Here is a 17050-nt window from a genome sequence, read left to right on the forward strand (position 1 = left end):
AGTTAGCAGAGGATTACAGAAGCCGAGTACAACTGCTTTTTCTAAAACAGTAGCTATTAGCTACCTCTTTCCTTAGTTTAAAGTACCATTTTTAGTACTAATTTTGTATGAACTACTCAAAAGTTCTGCAATTTACCAATCAGGTATGCCGTTTCATAAAGATAGCATATCAAACGGCATCAATTTTCTTTCCATTGAGTAGTTTCCAGTGAGTAGTTTTCCAGTGAGTAGTTTCAACATTCCAGCATTATAAGCCCTGAACATTTGATTGCTTATAAAATCAAATACATTTGTCCAATCTACCCAGCCATTAGGCACTAGGTGACAAGACAACCCCCCACCCCCGCAAATCGGGTGAAGATCTGTTGGAAAATGGCTTAGATAGAGCAGTTTTAAGATTTTTCTTTTTTGAACAGGGGTTTAATAGGGTTGGCAACATTCTTTTGGACTGAAGAAGTTGTATTTAAATGATTTTGTAGTCTATTTGCATAGTTTCAGCCTTTAGAATGCACGCCAGAAAAGTGTTTTTGTATATCCCTCTGGGACCCAATCGATTGTTATTTCACAACTGATCCTCAAAGAGGATGAAAAATGCATCAGTACTGCTAAACAAGTCTGTGCAGGACTTTTGAAGCTATACACTGCCCACAACCTGTACATTGAAGCTGTACATTGCCCACAACTAGTATGGCAGTCAGCTCCTTTCCTGTCCGAGCCTTGGGAGCATAATCCTTTAATTTCCTTCCCTGACCATTTTCTCCTCCAAATCTGACTGCCTACCTACCCCACTCTCCTTTCCCAGCACTGCTTTTTACAATACCCACATTTCTGGATCCCACCTGCAGTAACAGCTTGGCCCATTCAATGGGTGCCACCATCTGCTTGGAAGTTCTCAAAGGAGAGGGCTTGGTCTGCCATGATAGCACTAGATGGCCCCAAGGGGGGCGGGCTGCGAACACAAGTGCAGCAGCAAGCACTGTAGCCTCAGCACAGAAGCAAGATGGCTGGCTCCATCAGGACCCACCACAGGCAAGCCACAAAGAGACACATATCACTGGAAGGAGCTCTCAAGTATGCGCGTAGCCTATCTGCTGTCTTTGTCCCCTCATCCCCCACCACTACTCAGCCTGTGTCTCTCCTCGCAACTAAACCCCAGAGTCCACTGGGGCTTTCTCCCACGTAAATGAGCATAGGATTGCACGCTGGTACTTGCAACATTGATAGAATATTAATTGTTTGTGGGCAGAGGCAAAAATCACAATATACAAGGCCGCTTATGCCCATTATTTGGCACTAATAATCCAATCCATTCAAAGTTTACTCGAAGATAAGTCTTACTGTTTTCAGTAGTGTTTACTCCCGGGTGTGTGTAGGATTTTGTGTTGTGATTACAATCCGAAAGACATTTACAAGAGAGAGAAAGCGAGTCTGCAGCCACACGCACGCACACACACTGCAGTCACTTATATGGCTTCTAGAGAAATAATGTAAACAGCTTTCTCTAGCTGTTTTATAACTTGAAACTTGTGGGGAATTAGAAAAAAATTTGTTTTCCTTTTTGTTTTCCTTTTTGGCTACCTCAAGAGGCAGAGCGGTCAGAAGGAAGAAGGAGCAGCTATCCTCTAGGCACTGCAAGTGTCTAACAGCGAAGTACTGATGAAAATTTCTGTACAGTCAGAGCAATGAATCCATGAAAATTTATAAATGCAAGAGCTTATCTTTTCTTTCAGACCTTTGGTCATATAACACAGTGAGGTCATTCACACAATCAAAAACTGTTCTACCCACATTTGGGAGCTGTGTGCGCACCTAGTTTTCAGCTGTGTGGAAGCAAGGAAAGAGGAAAACCTGGGTAGCTTTTCCTCTCACCTTGCTTCCATACAACCAAATTTTGGGAGCCCAAACCCGGGTAGAACACAGTTTTTGATTGTGTGAATGACCTCAATGTCTACAGATCTCAAGTGGTCATTTAATTTTAAAGAAGGATTTAAGAAGCTTATATTGTATTTATTTATCTGCTCTCATGCAGCAGTCCTAGTAGGTCACAAGTCCATGCAATTGCCTACTGTATATCCATTTCAAGCTATGTAATGTAGTATATTTTACTTTTAACATCAGATAGCATTCAATAAAGGAGAACCATTTTTCTTCATCATATATCCAGACATACAATCAGAACTACTACAAGCAAACATCTTACCGAGAAGGTGTCTCCATCATCTTCATCTTTCTCCTCAAAGAAGAAGTAGACAAAGGGGATCCACAAGAATACACAGAACAATATGATGGAATACAGTGCTACAATTGGAAGAAAATGAGGATACAATTATATTCTGAAGCATTGTTTTAAAATGTAATTAGCACTTCGTATATTATATTACTACAGTATCGGCCTACTGATAAACACTGCACAGAGGTCTAATGAAATTGGGCTCTCTAGCTTCACTCTTTAAGGCACATAAGCAGGTGGTTAATTCAGACCTTGACAAGTTTTATTTGGATTTAGGAATCAGCCTCAACATTCAGGAGCTAGACAATGGACATTTGACAAGGTTAACTGACTTAGTGATGGACATTGTGGAGGTAGGGTGCATAAATGGGTTTCTATTCATCCCCTGTACAAGTAACATACTTGAAACAGGGCTATAGGGATGTGCACAAAACAAGGTGAAGCCGAGTGGGGGGTGGGAGAGAAACAGCACCTTTAAAAGTGAGTACAGCAAATCCTTACCTGTTCTCTGTTGCCCCATGCAGCTTCCTGCTGCAGTGGTGCACCCCACAACAGCCCGCGTGTGGGTATTTGTGTCTTGGCGCCATTTCCATGGTGAGCAACAACATGCTGACCACGCAAATGGCTTCTGTGCATGTGCAGAGGCTGTGTGTGCTGGCCCCATATGCGGGCTGTTCGGGGGAGCACCATCACAGCAGGAAGAGAGCAGGTAAGGACCTGCTGTACTCACTTTTAAAGGTGATGCTCGCCACTTCCCCACTGGCAGCGGTGCATGCGCCTACAGGGCTGCCTGGGACAAATACATATTTAATTTAACAACTCTCTCTGAATATCCTAGTCTAGGCATCATGGCACCTGGGAGTTGTCAAATCTTGGGCTAATTTATTAAGGGCCACTGATATACATGATACATTATAGACCAACACAAGCAAGAGGCAGATCCCTGTCCTGTGGAGTTTATAGTCTACTTTTAGACAGACAGGTGAGCAGGTTGGAAAACAAGGTGGGAGGCACAAGGATAACAAGGAATCAACATGAGAAAATGTTTTTACATGTACTTCCAAAACTGTAAGTGAAACTTCTCTACAACCAACCATCAACAAGCTACTTTGTAACCTGAGTAAATCCCATCTTCTGGAATTCCAGGTCAATAAGTCTGAACAAGAAAGCTTAAGATGTGAAAAAACTTTGTACCTGTGTTATTATTGTACTATTCTGTGCACAAGTACTTAAAGGTCAGTAAGAATGCAGGTAGTGTCACTTAATAAGTGTGAAATGCTACTAAGGAACAGTAGAAAAAACTATTCTACTACTCCAACTGTCAGTATTACAGACCAGCAGCCCTGTAGTTAATGCAGCAGTCCTTTTACACTAACAGCAAGCAATAAGAATGAGGAGTTTGTCCCCAAAACAGCAATAGGAAGGAATCAGGCTATCAAAAGAGATCTTCCTCCCACTTACATTTTCTTATTGAAAAAAATTACAAGTTACAAAGCAAGGCTTCAGTATGATCTTTGTCAAGTTTGAAGTCTCAATGCATTCATTTTTAATAATCACTGGTGAACAAACAAGAAACCCAGATATAACTATGCTATGGTTCACACATGGAAATGGAACAAAGCATATCTTGCTCTGTCATTTAGCTTTCTCTTTACCAGATATTCTTTCAAAATCATACTTACCTCATAGAAACCCAGTACTGTCAAAATGATTTGAGAAAAGCAGGGAGTTTTTTAAGCCTACTTTCCAGTAGGCTTATGAGATCACCTAGCATTGAGATTGATCACACACATACACACACAGTCAGTCCCCCTATCAACGCAAAGCCTGGGCCAATATGAACCAAACTGGGTACAGTTGTAGGGACATTTCAGGATGTCATCCACCCAAATTCAAGATGGTGGATGCATGAATATTTGAGGCGCAAGAGGGCTAACTTTTGAACTGTCTAACAAATTTGGACCTAATTTAGTCCAGTTCTAGGGATAGTGAAAGGAAAGTAGGCAGATTAGTTTTTACAACTTGTTTTAATCATTAAAAACTCAAGCTTCTCCTAGTCAAAAATGCAGACATTGTTTCTACAACAGATAGAATAATTTTGTAGATCCCATCATAATTTAGTAATTACATACAGGCACCAAATAAACATACTTTCCACCTTCAAGCCATTAAGTCATTTTGCATCTTGAAGACTCAGATCTATACCTGCAGATGAATCTGTCAGCACAGCACATCTACTGAAATAACTGGCCAAGTCCCATGCGCACATCAGATCGTACATGAGGACCGTTCACCACAATAGATTCCCCCCTCCACCACCTTAATAGTGTGACTGGAAAAAAAAGATGGAAAAGCAGCCATGGTTCAGTAGATTACTGGTTTTGCAAGCAGAAGGTGCCAGGTTTAATGCTTTTCACCAGCCTCAGGGGCACAATGCTTCTCAATGCCAGTTGCAGGGGAGTAGCAGCAGAAGAGAGGGCATGCACATACCTCTTGCCTGTAGGCTCCCCAGCGGCATCTGGTGGGCCACTGAGTAACAGGATGCTGGACTGGATGGGCCTTGGGCCTGATCCAGCAGGGCTGTTCTTCTGTTCTAAAGGTTACCTCTCAAGTCTTCCCATGATACAAATAGGTTAACTCATTTGTATGGTTTCTAACTTGGTATATTTTAGTAGTCATTTCGTTAAGTCATGGCTCAGCTCAGTACCAAACGCCCAACTGAAAGTTATCTTATTCATTTGAATAATTTAGAATAGAAAGAGCACCACACTTTTGACTTATACTTGAATCACTACCACCATCTGGAGGCGGTACTCTGCAACATCATCAAATCTATATGCTGCAAAATGTTTCTCATTAAAATGGAGAGAGTTTAACTTTACATCTAATATAAAATGATATCTTCATAATGCTTCCAAAGCAGAAAAGATTCCCCCCTCCCAAACAATATCAGTACCTGCTAGAAGCTAAGTTTTCCATATCTGCACTCCATTCTTTCAATCATAAAATAGCTTCCAAGTTTAGGACTTCAAAGTTCCAAATGAATGCATCTTTCCCAACAGTTGAGAGTACAAGTGAGAAAAGGCGAGTGGGGAGTTTACTATTACAGTCTATGGCTCTGAGCCACACTCATGTAATATCCCAACAGATAATTTGGACAGCTTCTCCTGTTAATTTGCAGGACAGTTCTGCCTGAAGACATGCTAAAACACTGTTTGAATAGCTGTGGCTCTGACAAATCCTGCAATCCATGGTTAACAAGGGAACCATTCACATAACTTTTCCCCAGATATGCAAGCACAAGGAGGACAATCATTCCAAGTATTAGCTTTGCAAAATTACTCCGTGCCTTAGAAAAACTGAAATGTAACATATTGAGTTTATACAGAAATACAGCTGTATGACCTTGGTTCCCTTTGTCTCTTGTCTTCTCCATCCCCACCTTTTACCTCATTTGCTGACTGATATTGCTGCCAGAGTGTGTGTAATTAAAGTTGTGAACAATATAAGCAGGTGATCCACAGAAGATGGAGGAACAACACTGAGGCTGGCATTTGACACCAAAATGTTTGTTTTTACTATGCTTTTAACAACATTTTTACAAGATATTGTCATCTGTTTTAACGTAATAAATTTTATTGATTGACTGATTTGATTTGATTTGTATACCGCTCTTCCAAAATGGCTCAGGGCAGTTTACAGCACTATAAAAACAATTAAAACAAGTTAACGATTAAAATCAAACTATTAAAACACAATAAAACCAATTAAACAGCTAAAAACCCTGGAAATCAGGGTAACAATTTAAAAGTTTGTCAATCATTTAAAATGCTGGAAGGCCAGGCCAAACAGATAGGTTTTAAGGGCTCTCCTGAAGGACAGTAATGATCTCAAATTACGAATTTCTGCCAGGAGTGCATTCCACAGCCCAGGAGCAGCTACAGAGAAAGCCCGCCTCTGAGTCGCCACCAGACGAACCAGTGGCAACTAGAGACTGACCTCCTCAGATGACCTTAACGTGCAGTGGAGATCATGCAGAAGAAGGCTCTCTCTTAGATAACTCGGACCTAAGCCGTTTAGGGCTTTAAAGGTAATAACCAGTACTTTGTATTTTGCTCGGAAACCTATCGGCAGCCAGTGTAACTGTTTTTAAACAGGCATCATATGGTCTCTCCGGGTTGCTCCAGAGACCAATCTGGCTGCCGCATTCTGAACTAAATGAAGTTTCCGGACTACATTCAAAGGCAGTCCCACATAGAGCACATTGCAGTAGTTGAGCCAGGAGGTTACCAGCTGATGCACCACTGTTTTGAGGTCATCCTCTTCAAGGAATGGGCGCAGCTGTCGAATCAGCCGAAGGTGATAGAAAGCACTCCTGGCCATGGCCTCCACCTGAGATACCAGGGTGAGGCCTGGGTCCAGGAGTACTCCCAAGCTGCATACCTGCTCCTTCTGGGGGAGTGTAACCCCATCAAGCACAGGAAGATCTAATTCACCCCTCAGATTCTGAGCCCCCACAATGAGCACCTCCGTCTTGCTTGGTTTCTGTTGACTCCTTACCTATTTCACCAAAGAAGAGTGAACCCCAGCTTTGCCAATATGAGGTCTCTCTTTTGTCCTGCTCACTACCTTACAGGGGACCCATGTGTCCTAGTTAGCACCACCCTTTTATTTTCAAACTGCTCATACATCCCCAGAGGCGCTCTTCCCTCTGGACGGAAGGCCAGGGCCTCCACATCCCCTGGGGGCCCCCTCGTTAGTCTCTCCTCTCTTCATACGCTTTCGTCTTCCTTTGATTTTACCCCTTCTCCTGCACTGCATATTCTGGCATAAAAAGTAGTGCATTCAGCTAATTTAAATGGCAGGATTGTCAATGCAAAATGTGGTATCTGCAGGTCAGTGGGATGAGCATATTCCTTTCCTTAAGCATATTGTGATGTGAAAATACTGTGTGTGACATGGGGTGTGTCTGTGCCTGTCAGTGGAGGATGCTTATTTTGCGGTGGTGGGAACAGCAGGGGGCCACTAAATGCCTTTAGGTCCAGGTTCCAAAATTACCTAGGTGTATCTCTCTACATCCCACCCACAGCCTCAGTTGCCTTTGGTGCAAATTTAGATTTGTTTTGCATCCAGCACTGTCTAACCTAATTACATCTGCAAAACTCTACCCCATAAAGTGCAAACTTGGTTATTTTAACAATATACAAGAACAGCTACCTCTTTTTACGCTTCCAACCTGAAGGGTTTTATGAAACTCTAAAACTAGTTCACTACTTTGGCATTTTGATTGGTCCTAACAGATATTTATGTCACAACTGGATTTTTAAGCGCACAGATACAATTACCTGCAATATGTCGGATATCTGTTTGAGATATCTGTAGAATTACTTTTTTAGCAGAATCTTGCTTGGCGCACTGAGTGCTCAGATGGCCTCTGGCGAATAAGTAAAGCCCTGGGATGTCTCCCCACCCCTAGCTTCAAGATCAAGTTATTCAATGCTTCCCCAGTTCCAAGATTTATAGGATGCTAGGATTTGCTTGGATACTGCAATTCCAAGGTGCTCTGCATGTCCTGGAAGTGCAGCACCAAAACAAGCAAGTCCAACCTTTGCTCTCAGACCTAGAGAAGGAGAGCAGGAGCTTCTCAATTAGTGCCTGCTGGGCAACTGGCCAACAAAATCAGAGCCAAAGAAGCCCCAGCTGCCCCTCTCCAGTCCAGGGAAGGAAGGGGTTCTCAGCTTGGCTCTGTGCTCAGTTGTTGCCTGGACTGCTGAAACTGCAGGGCCAAGGCAGCCCCAGTTGCCTGTCTCCAAGATGTAGATGAAAAGGGGCTCACTCACAAGTAGGTCCCATTGCATTCAGTGGGTTTAATTCTCAGGTGCATGCACATGATTTCTATACACATTTCCCTGGAAGAAAACTGCATTGGACATGGGAGCTTACTAGGAGGTAACCATGCCTAGGACTAAATGGGAGGGGGACAGCATCCTGGTGATCGACAAGTTTGGGACTGATTAGAAAGGCCAAACAAAACTTGAACACCTATAGTACTCTGCTGTGTTTTAATATTTATTTATTTGATTTCTATATCGCCCTTCCAAAAAATGGCTCCGGGCGGTTTACACAGAGAAATAATGAATAAGATGGATCCCTGTCCCCAAAGGGCTCACAATCTAAAAGAAACATAAGATAGACACCAGCAACAGTCACTGGAGGTACTGTGCTGGGGTTGGATAGGGCCAGTTACTCTCCCTCAGCTAAATAAAGAGAAAGGTGCCTCATTGCCAAGTTAGCAGGGATTAATAGGCAGAAGTTTAAAGTTTAAGATTCCTTCACATATTCTGTTCTTTTCCATACTCAAGCCCTAAACAATGGAGGTTTAATTTTCAGTGACCATCACCGTACAATACAAAAATTGTGTTCTATTAGATATACTGCTACTAGTTATAACACCATCCCTGCTTTTTGCATTGTGAAGATCCTGGCCAGCACATTACCCATTAATAATGCCAAACTAATTTGTGTATAACAAATGTGGTTCTAACTGAAGATGTTCAGAGCAGGGGTGTAGCTATAATTGAGCAGATGGGTTCAAAGAACCCAGGCCCTCTAGCTCCTGAGGACCCCCAGACCCACCCCTCCCTATTTACTTCATTATCTCTCTCACTCTGAGGGATGCCGGGGAGACGGGCAAACATGGGCTCCCCTCCCCTAGCTATGCCCAGGTTCAAAGGCATTATGCCTCCAAGTAAGAGATGTGGATTTCTTGGAAAATTCTGAACTGCAAAATTTCCCCATGTAAATTTTCCCCTCAGTCACATAAGACATGTATTAATTTTTTTCTCTCTCAAAAAAGTTACCATACAAATTTTATGGATGTCCTAAATAGATTGTGATCCAATCTGGCATGCCAACCTATTTGTACAGTTAAAAGACTTGAGATCACTTTTCTTAAGCATATGAAATTATTAATTATTAAGTTATTGTTATGGAGGATTTTTTATTTTTTAAAATAGCCAAGTACATGAACTGAAATATTTAGTGGGGGGTGGGAACCAATACACACTTCATGAGAAATGTCTTTTAATTTTATAATTGTCTGTTAATAAAATTAACAAATTCAATGCTTGATGTGGAAATAATTTCTTATTGGAATACTCAAAACATATGTACTCTTTCACACGCATCCCAAGTACAGTATAATCATCTGGAATACATCAATTACAACTTTGAAATTGCTGAATTTGCCTAGTATTACAGGGGCATCTACTATTAATACAGGAGAACCTAGTTACTTGTGGAGGTTATGTTCCTTGGCTACTGCCGCAAGTAACGGAACCACGAATAATGAATCACTATTGGAAAGTGGGGTTTAGGTTCTAGGGTGGAGGGGAAATGGGGGAAACATCCAAAAAATGGCAAAATAACCTGGGGGAGGGGGGTAAAAAAAACACAAAAACACTTACTGTGGTGCGCTCTGTGGGGTCTGTATGTTGCCAGGAATCCCATATGCCCAGGAATGCCCCACAAAACGCGAAAAATCATGAGGGAAAGTTCTTTGTTTTTTTGTTGTTTTTTTAAAGGTCTGTTTTTGTAAGGAGACAACCCTGAGAAAAAATGGCAGGTGGAAGTGACCTTTGCGGTCACTTCCCATCTAGGACCCTCAGATACAAGGGTTTTAACCTCTTCACAGGTGCAGATACTGAAAAATGGTGTCAATGAAACACCCTGTGGATACACGGAACTGCGATTCCGCGAATAATGAGGTTCTCCTGTAATGAATTGTAGGAAACATAGGAAGCTCCCATATACTGAGTCAGACCATAGGTCCATCGAGCTCAGTATTGTCTACATAGCTGGCAGTGGCTTCTCCAAGTTTGCCGGCAGGAATCTCTCTCAGCCCTATCTTGGAGAAGCCAGAGAGGGTACTTGGAATCTAGATGCTCTTCCCAGAGTGGCTCCATCCAGTAAGGGGAATATCTCACAGTGCTCACACATGTAGCCTCCCATTCATATGCAACCAGGGCAGACCCTGCTTAGCTAAGGGGACAAGTCATGCTTGCTACCACAAGACCAGCTCTCTTCCCCAAACAATGCTGGACATCCGGACTAGCAAGCTCCGGACTCCCGCTGCAGTTGCTTGACTGCGAAACCTTCAGGAATATATTTTGGTGATGCACAGTGGGTGCCAGACGGAATGAAAGACTGGATAAAATAATCCCTTTTCCCACTCAAGCAACAGTGCAGTCAGTGGTACCTCTAGGTAGTTTGGAAGCCTGGACCTAAAGGCCTTTGGAGCTCTGCCTACCTGCAAGCTAAGCATCATGCCCCCTATACACACACCCCATGGCACAAACAGTATTTTTAATACATGGATTCTTGAGGGCACAAACAGCAACTGAACTCACAAGAATGTAATAAAGTAAAACAAGTATATTTACGGAAATAAGCATTAGCAGAAACATTTCAAAATGTGTTTCTCCGCCCCCGCCAATTCTTTTGTTTTTTTTCTTTTTTCTCTGTTGCGTTTTTGCAAGTATGTGTATCTCTTTTTTTCTGTGTAGCTTGGTTCTCTCTCTGTGTGTGTGTGTGTTTTCCTCCACTCCTACCCACCTTGTTTTACTCACATGGACAGCCTTTTTTCTTTTATTTTAAAATTCTGCTCACTCAGTCAGATTACCAGTGAGCAGCTACTGTCCGGACTACAGAGATGGGGTGGAGCACATGGTACAACAAATGCTGGCTAGCCAGTGGGCTGCCCGCTTGCAATTAGAAAGCAGCTCCTGAAGCAGGAAAGTAAAGCCTTGCTTGGTTGAGATGCTCTCTCCCCACTACACATTTTTAACATGCAGGGCAGGCAGCAGGCGAAGCAGCAACCAGGAAGGGAGAGCAGAGGCTGGCTAGCTGGGTGCTTTGGAGGCACCCCCCCTCAATACAGTGGGGGCTGTGAGGCTATGGACCTGGTCCCCCAAGACTGTGGGAAAGAACGCCCTTCAGTGCGGTGGTAGTCTGGAACATGCACTACTGTATGCGTGTGATGCTAGTCCGGACGTCAGCCAATGAAGTCTTAGAAATTGAAAACTTTCTGTGGAAAAAGAACGGGAATTTTCTCTATGGAAGACTTTGCACCCCACATCTCTTCTCCAAGTACCAGATGTTCATGGATATACAACAGGGGGAGGCAGTGGGCTTATATCTTGCTTGTGGGCTTTCTGAACAGGATGTCCACTACATGAACTTACAGCCTCAGCCAGCAAGATGCTTCTTATGCCGAAATTTAATTTCTCACAAGTTTGTTCACCACATCATTTTTATAGTACTTAAGTATTTGAAATTTGAGGAAGATGTGCAATGTAGTAAAGTTAGTCCAAGGCTAGAGATCCAAATCAATCACTTTTTCAAAAAGAAACATCCACAGCATATTTCTTTTATTCCAAAGTTTTCTAGACAGCGAAACAGGCAGAAACAGAAACCTCTTTCCTAGGTTTCGCCTACAATGAACATCTCTGCCTTTTTATAAGGTTAAAACTTCACCCAACTGTACCACTTCCACAGAATACCAATGTACACATGAACAGTTCACCAGAGTCATCACTGCTCTTTTAGACTAATGTTGCACGTGCCAGAAAAAGTCTCATGCACAATGGGGGAGGGGCTATTTTCAACAATCTCCCTTTGCCTCTGTAGGCCAAATGCCTCCCAGAAATATCTCCCTGGGGATCCCACAATGCTTGGGGATGTATTTTGAGGAGGCACACTGGGCTGCAGAGAGAAGGGGAGATCAGCAAAACTCATCCCTCCACCATTGCACGTACACACTTTTGGGGCACACCCAAAGTTAGTTTTAAAAAGTCAATGAAAAACAGGGCTTCAAAGGGAGAGAGGAGAGCAGAGAAAAGGGCAATTCCCCCACTCCACTCCACAATTTCCTCCGAAAGAATTATGAGGTTCTGAATTTCAAATTACTATCTCTGTAAACAATCTCTTGTATAAACCCTTTTAAAGTTTTTCTGAAATGTGGTTGTTTAGATAATAAATAACCTATTTTCCCATGGATACGCTGCTGTTCACATGCGATAAATTTCACCATAGTCGTTCAAAAATAAACTCCCATTATGCTCAAGTAAAGAACCACAGATCTGTCTCATGCGTCCGAGAAATCCTGTCTGACAAGACAACATTGAGATGCAGTCATCGCCTCCAAGCTGGAGCAGATCTCCAAGCAGAGCTGCTTAGAGTGTGGTAGAAAGACAAGGCAGCTATTCACATGACCTAAACAGCAGGTGGGGAGGCAGGGCTGGGCCTACCTTCCCCCTAGAGGATTGCCGAGTTCCTCTTTGGCGTGCTGCCCTGTGCCAATACAATCTGCGCTGCACAAAGTGGCACACATCTCTGAAGGCTTGGCCTCATTTTCCCAGCCTCCAGGAATCCCTCAATGCACTGTGCAAGAAGCAGCTGGGGGATTCCCCCCAGGAGCCAGGCACTCTAGGTGCCCAACGGTATGTGCTCTGGCTGTGTGCAGCCCAAGCATACACACAACCCCGGGGCTGGGGTTAAGGACTAAAGGCCAGGGTTGAAAGTCAGGCTACCTGCGAGGGCAGTGCTGGGATTGGGCTTGATCCCAGCAGTGCGCACAGGCAGCCAAATCCAGGCTGGAGTTCCCTAGCCTGGGTTTGGCTGCTTGTGTGCATAGCCTTAGTGTTGCCTTAACGAGAAAGCAACACCTACCAGGTAACTAAAAATTCAGAAATCTGCAAAGCAAACCCAGTACTTAGCTAGGGATGCTACCATCCAGATGCAGCTCAGCTCATATACTGCCAAACCTCTAAGCAGGTTATATTGAGCATGTTAGAGACAATAATTTACAGACTGCCTAAATTAATGATGAACAATCATTTTGCTAGACTTTACCCAAATGAATACAAGACATTTCTGCATGCTACTGTTTTGTAGATTACTGTGCATTTTAGAAAGTTTTGGAGCGCTGAATCCAGAACCACTCAACTGTGTCCCAACTACATTCCTGATCTATATTATTTATGTACTAGTATTTTTAAGCCCGTTATGATAACGGGCGCTAGCTTTCTATCCCGTCTTTTCTGTCTCTCTCTCTCTCTTTCTGTCTCTTCCCCCCCCTTGTCCCCTCTCTCTTTTTGTTTTTTGTTTTGTTGTTGTCTCTGTTTTTGTTCTTCCTTATTTTGCTTTTACTTTTTTGGGGGGGGGGGGATGAATAACGGCCAAAATGGCCCATGAGAAGGTGGCCGCCCCCGCCTATCACCCTCCCGCGCACCCAGCTGCCGGAGCCCACCTTACCCGCTCCAGCCCGAAGGAGAAGAGAGGAACTCGGAAACAGAGCTATTCTCTGTGTTAAGCTGCTGCCTATACTGTCGCAATGGACGCAATAGGCGTCCTTTGCGTCCATAGCGGCAGTTTGAGCAGTGACTTAGCACAGAGAGGAGCTCTGCTCGTGAGCTCCTCTCTTTTCCCTCGGGCTGGAGCGGGTAAGGTGGTCTTCAACAGCTGGGAGGGCGATAGGCGGGGGCGGCGACCTTCTCATGGGCCATTTTGGCCCTTAATCTTTTTTGGGGGGGAGCGGGGAAGGTGATTTTGGGCAGCTGGGAGGGCGGGTGAGCAGGCGGCGGCGACGGCTGTGAGCGGGCGGGGGCCTCGTTGGCGGCTTCGCCGCCACCTCGCCCAGCTTCCCTGTCCCCCGTCTCGGTCTTCCCCCGCCGCCATTGCCCTCGCCTTTTTCAGGGCGGCCGCTTCTGGTTGCCTCGGCCTCCTCTCGCCGTGCCGCAGCTCATGGCTGAGGCGGCGGCTCCGCCGCCGCCTCGGCCACTTTCCCCCGCCGCCACACACCAGCTAATGGCCGCCCGTGGCTGTGGGACACTGGTGTCTGAGGTCCTGTGTCCCTTGGGCTCTTCTGGGCCTGCGCTTCGCGCAGGCCCAGAACAGCCCAGGGAGGCAGGGACGCAGATCCCCAACGTTCCAAAGCCACGGCCACTCACTTAGCCTTTTATTATATAGGATACTTCAGGGCAAAATACATTTTGCCACATTTTCAGTCACTGCCTATGTATTACTGTAACTGAAAAAGCAGCTATCTATTAAGTGAAATAGTTCATTAGAATACTTCCTTCATCTTGGATCTAGAAAAGAAAAAACTGAATTCACAGCAAAAAAGGTAGCTATGTGCATGTGAATAGACCACAAAATGATGTGAATACGGTTGTTTTACAATACTCACTATAATATGCATACAATACTGTGTCTTCAATTTGTCTGGTAACGTTTCCATCAGCCCAGTCCTGAAAATGTGAAGAGAAGGAAAAACAGAACACTTTATTAAACAACCATGTAAAAAGCAAACTGTATACTATATACCAGCCATTTTCAAAGAAAGACCAAAAACTCTTACTAGTTTACAAGCACGTAGATAAGTATCTGAGCTTTCATAATCAAATGAAATTAAAATCACAGCACTTCCCCACTTCTCAACCAAATTGGTTTATTTCATGTGGAGAAAAGCCATTCTGCAACAACACAGATTCCAAAGCTATACACAATTATCTGAAAAATTGATTAGCAATATGTTCTAAATAAAGCTGCAGGTTGGAGGCAAGGAAGAGAACACAAACAAGTTTCCCATCTGCTTATCCGTTGTTCAATGTAAGAAAGTAGAGGCAGGGCATGACTTAAAAGTCTATTTATCACCCACTTCCAGAATTATGGTTCAGTCCTTCTTTTGTTCCAAAGCTAAGTCTTAGCACTGATTGATACAGAATAAAGGATTGCACCCCAGTCAACCCTGACATTACTTGTTCTGCATCTTCTAACACAGTATATCAAACACTGGCCAACATCCAGCCTGTTCTGTTATGCAGGCGGGGGTAGGGAGCTGTTTCCATTAATTCCTCCTTCCATCTGCAACTGCTTGTGCCTCCTAAGGGTCACCCTTGAGGACACTGCTCGGGAAGGCACAGGCAGCTGCAGAAGAACTGCTGGAAATATCTACTTCTCCCTCACGAAACAAAGCCTTGACATGTCAGCACAAGGTTAGTCAGGACGTCAGCCAGTGTTGGGATTTTAAATTCACAGGTATTTGAGGGAGTGGTGAAATGGCATGATCCACTCATTGGCTCATCTGAGGCCAACTTCTATTTAGCTTTTCCTCGCCCGGTACTCTATTGGAAGCCCAGTCATCATGTAACTTGAGAGTTTTGGTATTGGCTTTCCTTCCCCATCCGTTTTGCATCATCTCTCTTACATTGTAAGCCTGCTTTTATTATTGTTCAGTGTGTTGCCTATGGCAATTTTCAGTTTTGTAAGCTGCCATGGGAGGTTTTATATTTGAAGGCTGGATAGAAACATCATAAAGTAATAAAAGTAACAATAATTTGCCCCACCTTCCAACAATAGCTATTTGTTACCCAAAAGGTCAACATTCACTGATGAGGGCTACTCGCAATTCCCAAGATTTTAAAAAGCCAGTAGAAAATGGCTACGCCCAACAGAGTACCACTGTAGAGACCAAATTTGACCTTCATTTACCAATAAAGGACAATATTAAACATGAGGGCATAAATCTTTAGAACAAAGCTTGCAGCAATCATTTCTAACAGTGTTCCTGGTTGTTCTAGTAAGCACACAGAGAAACAAACTACTTCAGTGGCCCCCAATCCTTGGAATCAGTTACCAAGTCAATCATGATAGAACTAGAAGACTGGCCTTTTAAAATGAGCTATCAAGACCATTCTCTTCAAGCAAGCCTTTTATTGCTAAAATGTTGTTCTAGTCTTGGTTTTGTTTTACTGACTTTTTCTTCAGCTGTAACCCAACAATAGTTGAAAAATATGCTATAAATTCAGAAAAACATATTTTTATCTATCAACTAGCACTTTTTAAAATGCTGTTTTCCTTAAGGTTTGCATACTCAAAATATTTAGTATAATGAAATATTCAATTTGACACTGCTCTCTGCTTAACCCTTTAAACTCCCATCTTTAATTATGCCACCTCACCCTATATTTTATTTATTGTTTTGCTCTGCACAGATCACAATACAAATACCACTGGAGAAGGGACTGGGAAGAGATGGAGCATGATACAAGTCAAACTGGTGGGCAGCAACTAGCAGAAGAATGAAATGACTGTACAAAGAGGCGGTATCTTGGAGCATACTGACTGATGTCCTGGAGTGGGATGGGCTAGGCTGCTATTTCCCACCCAATTAAAACTCAGGACAAATATGAATGATGGGGGAAATACTGAAAAGTTTAATCCAAATCCTGTCCAGGGACAGCACTGCTATTATAGCAGAGAATGGAATCCAGACTATGACGGAGAAAGACTAGAATCCTCTCATTTTCCTTGCAATAGGACTGCTGATTAGGCTCAGCCTTGCAGCCCATCTCAGAGCTGCAGTAGGACAAGCAGCCTCTTTGCCCCAAGGGGTGAAGTAGCTGGATGCTGATTCCCTGCAACATCATGTCTCGGCAAGCCAAGCTCTGAATTATATTTACCAGATATGGGAATCTACACTCTGTTTTCAACCACAACAGCTGAAATTTCCAGTACAAGAGTACAAAAGTCTTCTGTTCCACAATATCTTAGGTTGTTCTCAGCTGTGGAGTAGCTCAGACAAAAGTCACTAGTTTTGTGCAGAACCAGAACACTAGCAATTTCCAGAAAAGCTTTTTGTATGCATGCATAAAGTATCTGAATGCAACAGCTGATGAGCAAGAGGTTTTGCTGATACCTCCCATCAATGTGTCCACGATAATTCCAGCCAGCTGATTAAACACCGTTACAATAACAAGT

At 43.4% G+C, this 17050-nt stretch overlaps 1 protein-coding gene across 3 annotated transcripts in view; it reads right to left on the reverse strand.

Annotated features, from left to right (window-relative positions):
- The window catches only part of LMBRD1 (LMBR1 domain containing 1), a 100946-nt gene that overhangs the window by 73171 nt on the left and 10725 nt on the right, over positions 1–17050 (reverse strand). For all 3 annotated transcript variants that reach the window (XM_053286735.1, XM_053286734.1, XM_053286736.1), the window contains exons 3-4: positions 14478–14538; positions 2201–2298 (exon numbers count right to left, since the gene is read on the reverse strand). In XM_053286735.1, coding sequence (XP_053142710.1) covers positions 2201–2298; positions 14478–14538 — 159 coding nt within the window. The remainder of the gene's footprint in view (positions 1–2200; positions 2299–14477; positions 14539–17050) is intronic.

Source organism: Hemicordylus capensis, chromosome 1 (assembly GCF_027244095.1).
Source record: "Hemicordylus capensis ecotype Gifberg chromosome 1, rHemCap1.1.pri, whole genome shotgun sequence".
Classification (NCBI taxonomy): domain Eukaryota; kingdom Metazoa; phylum Chordata; class Lepidosauria; order Squamata; family Cordylidae; genus Hemicordylus; species Hemicordylus capensis.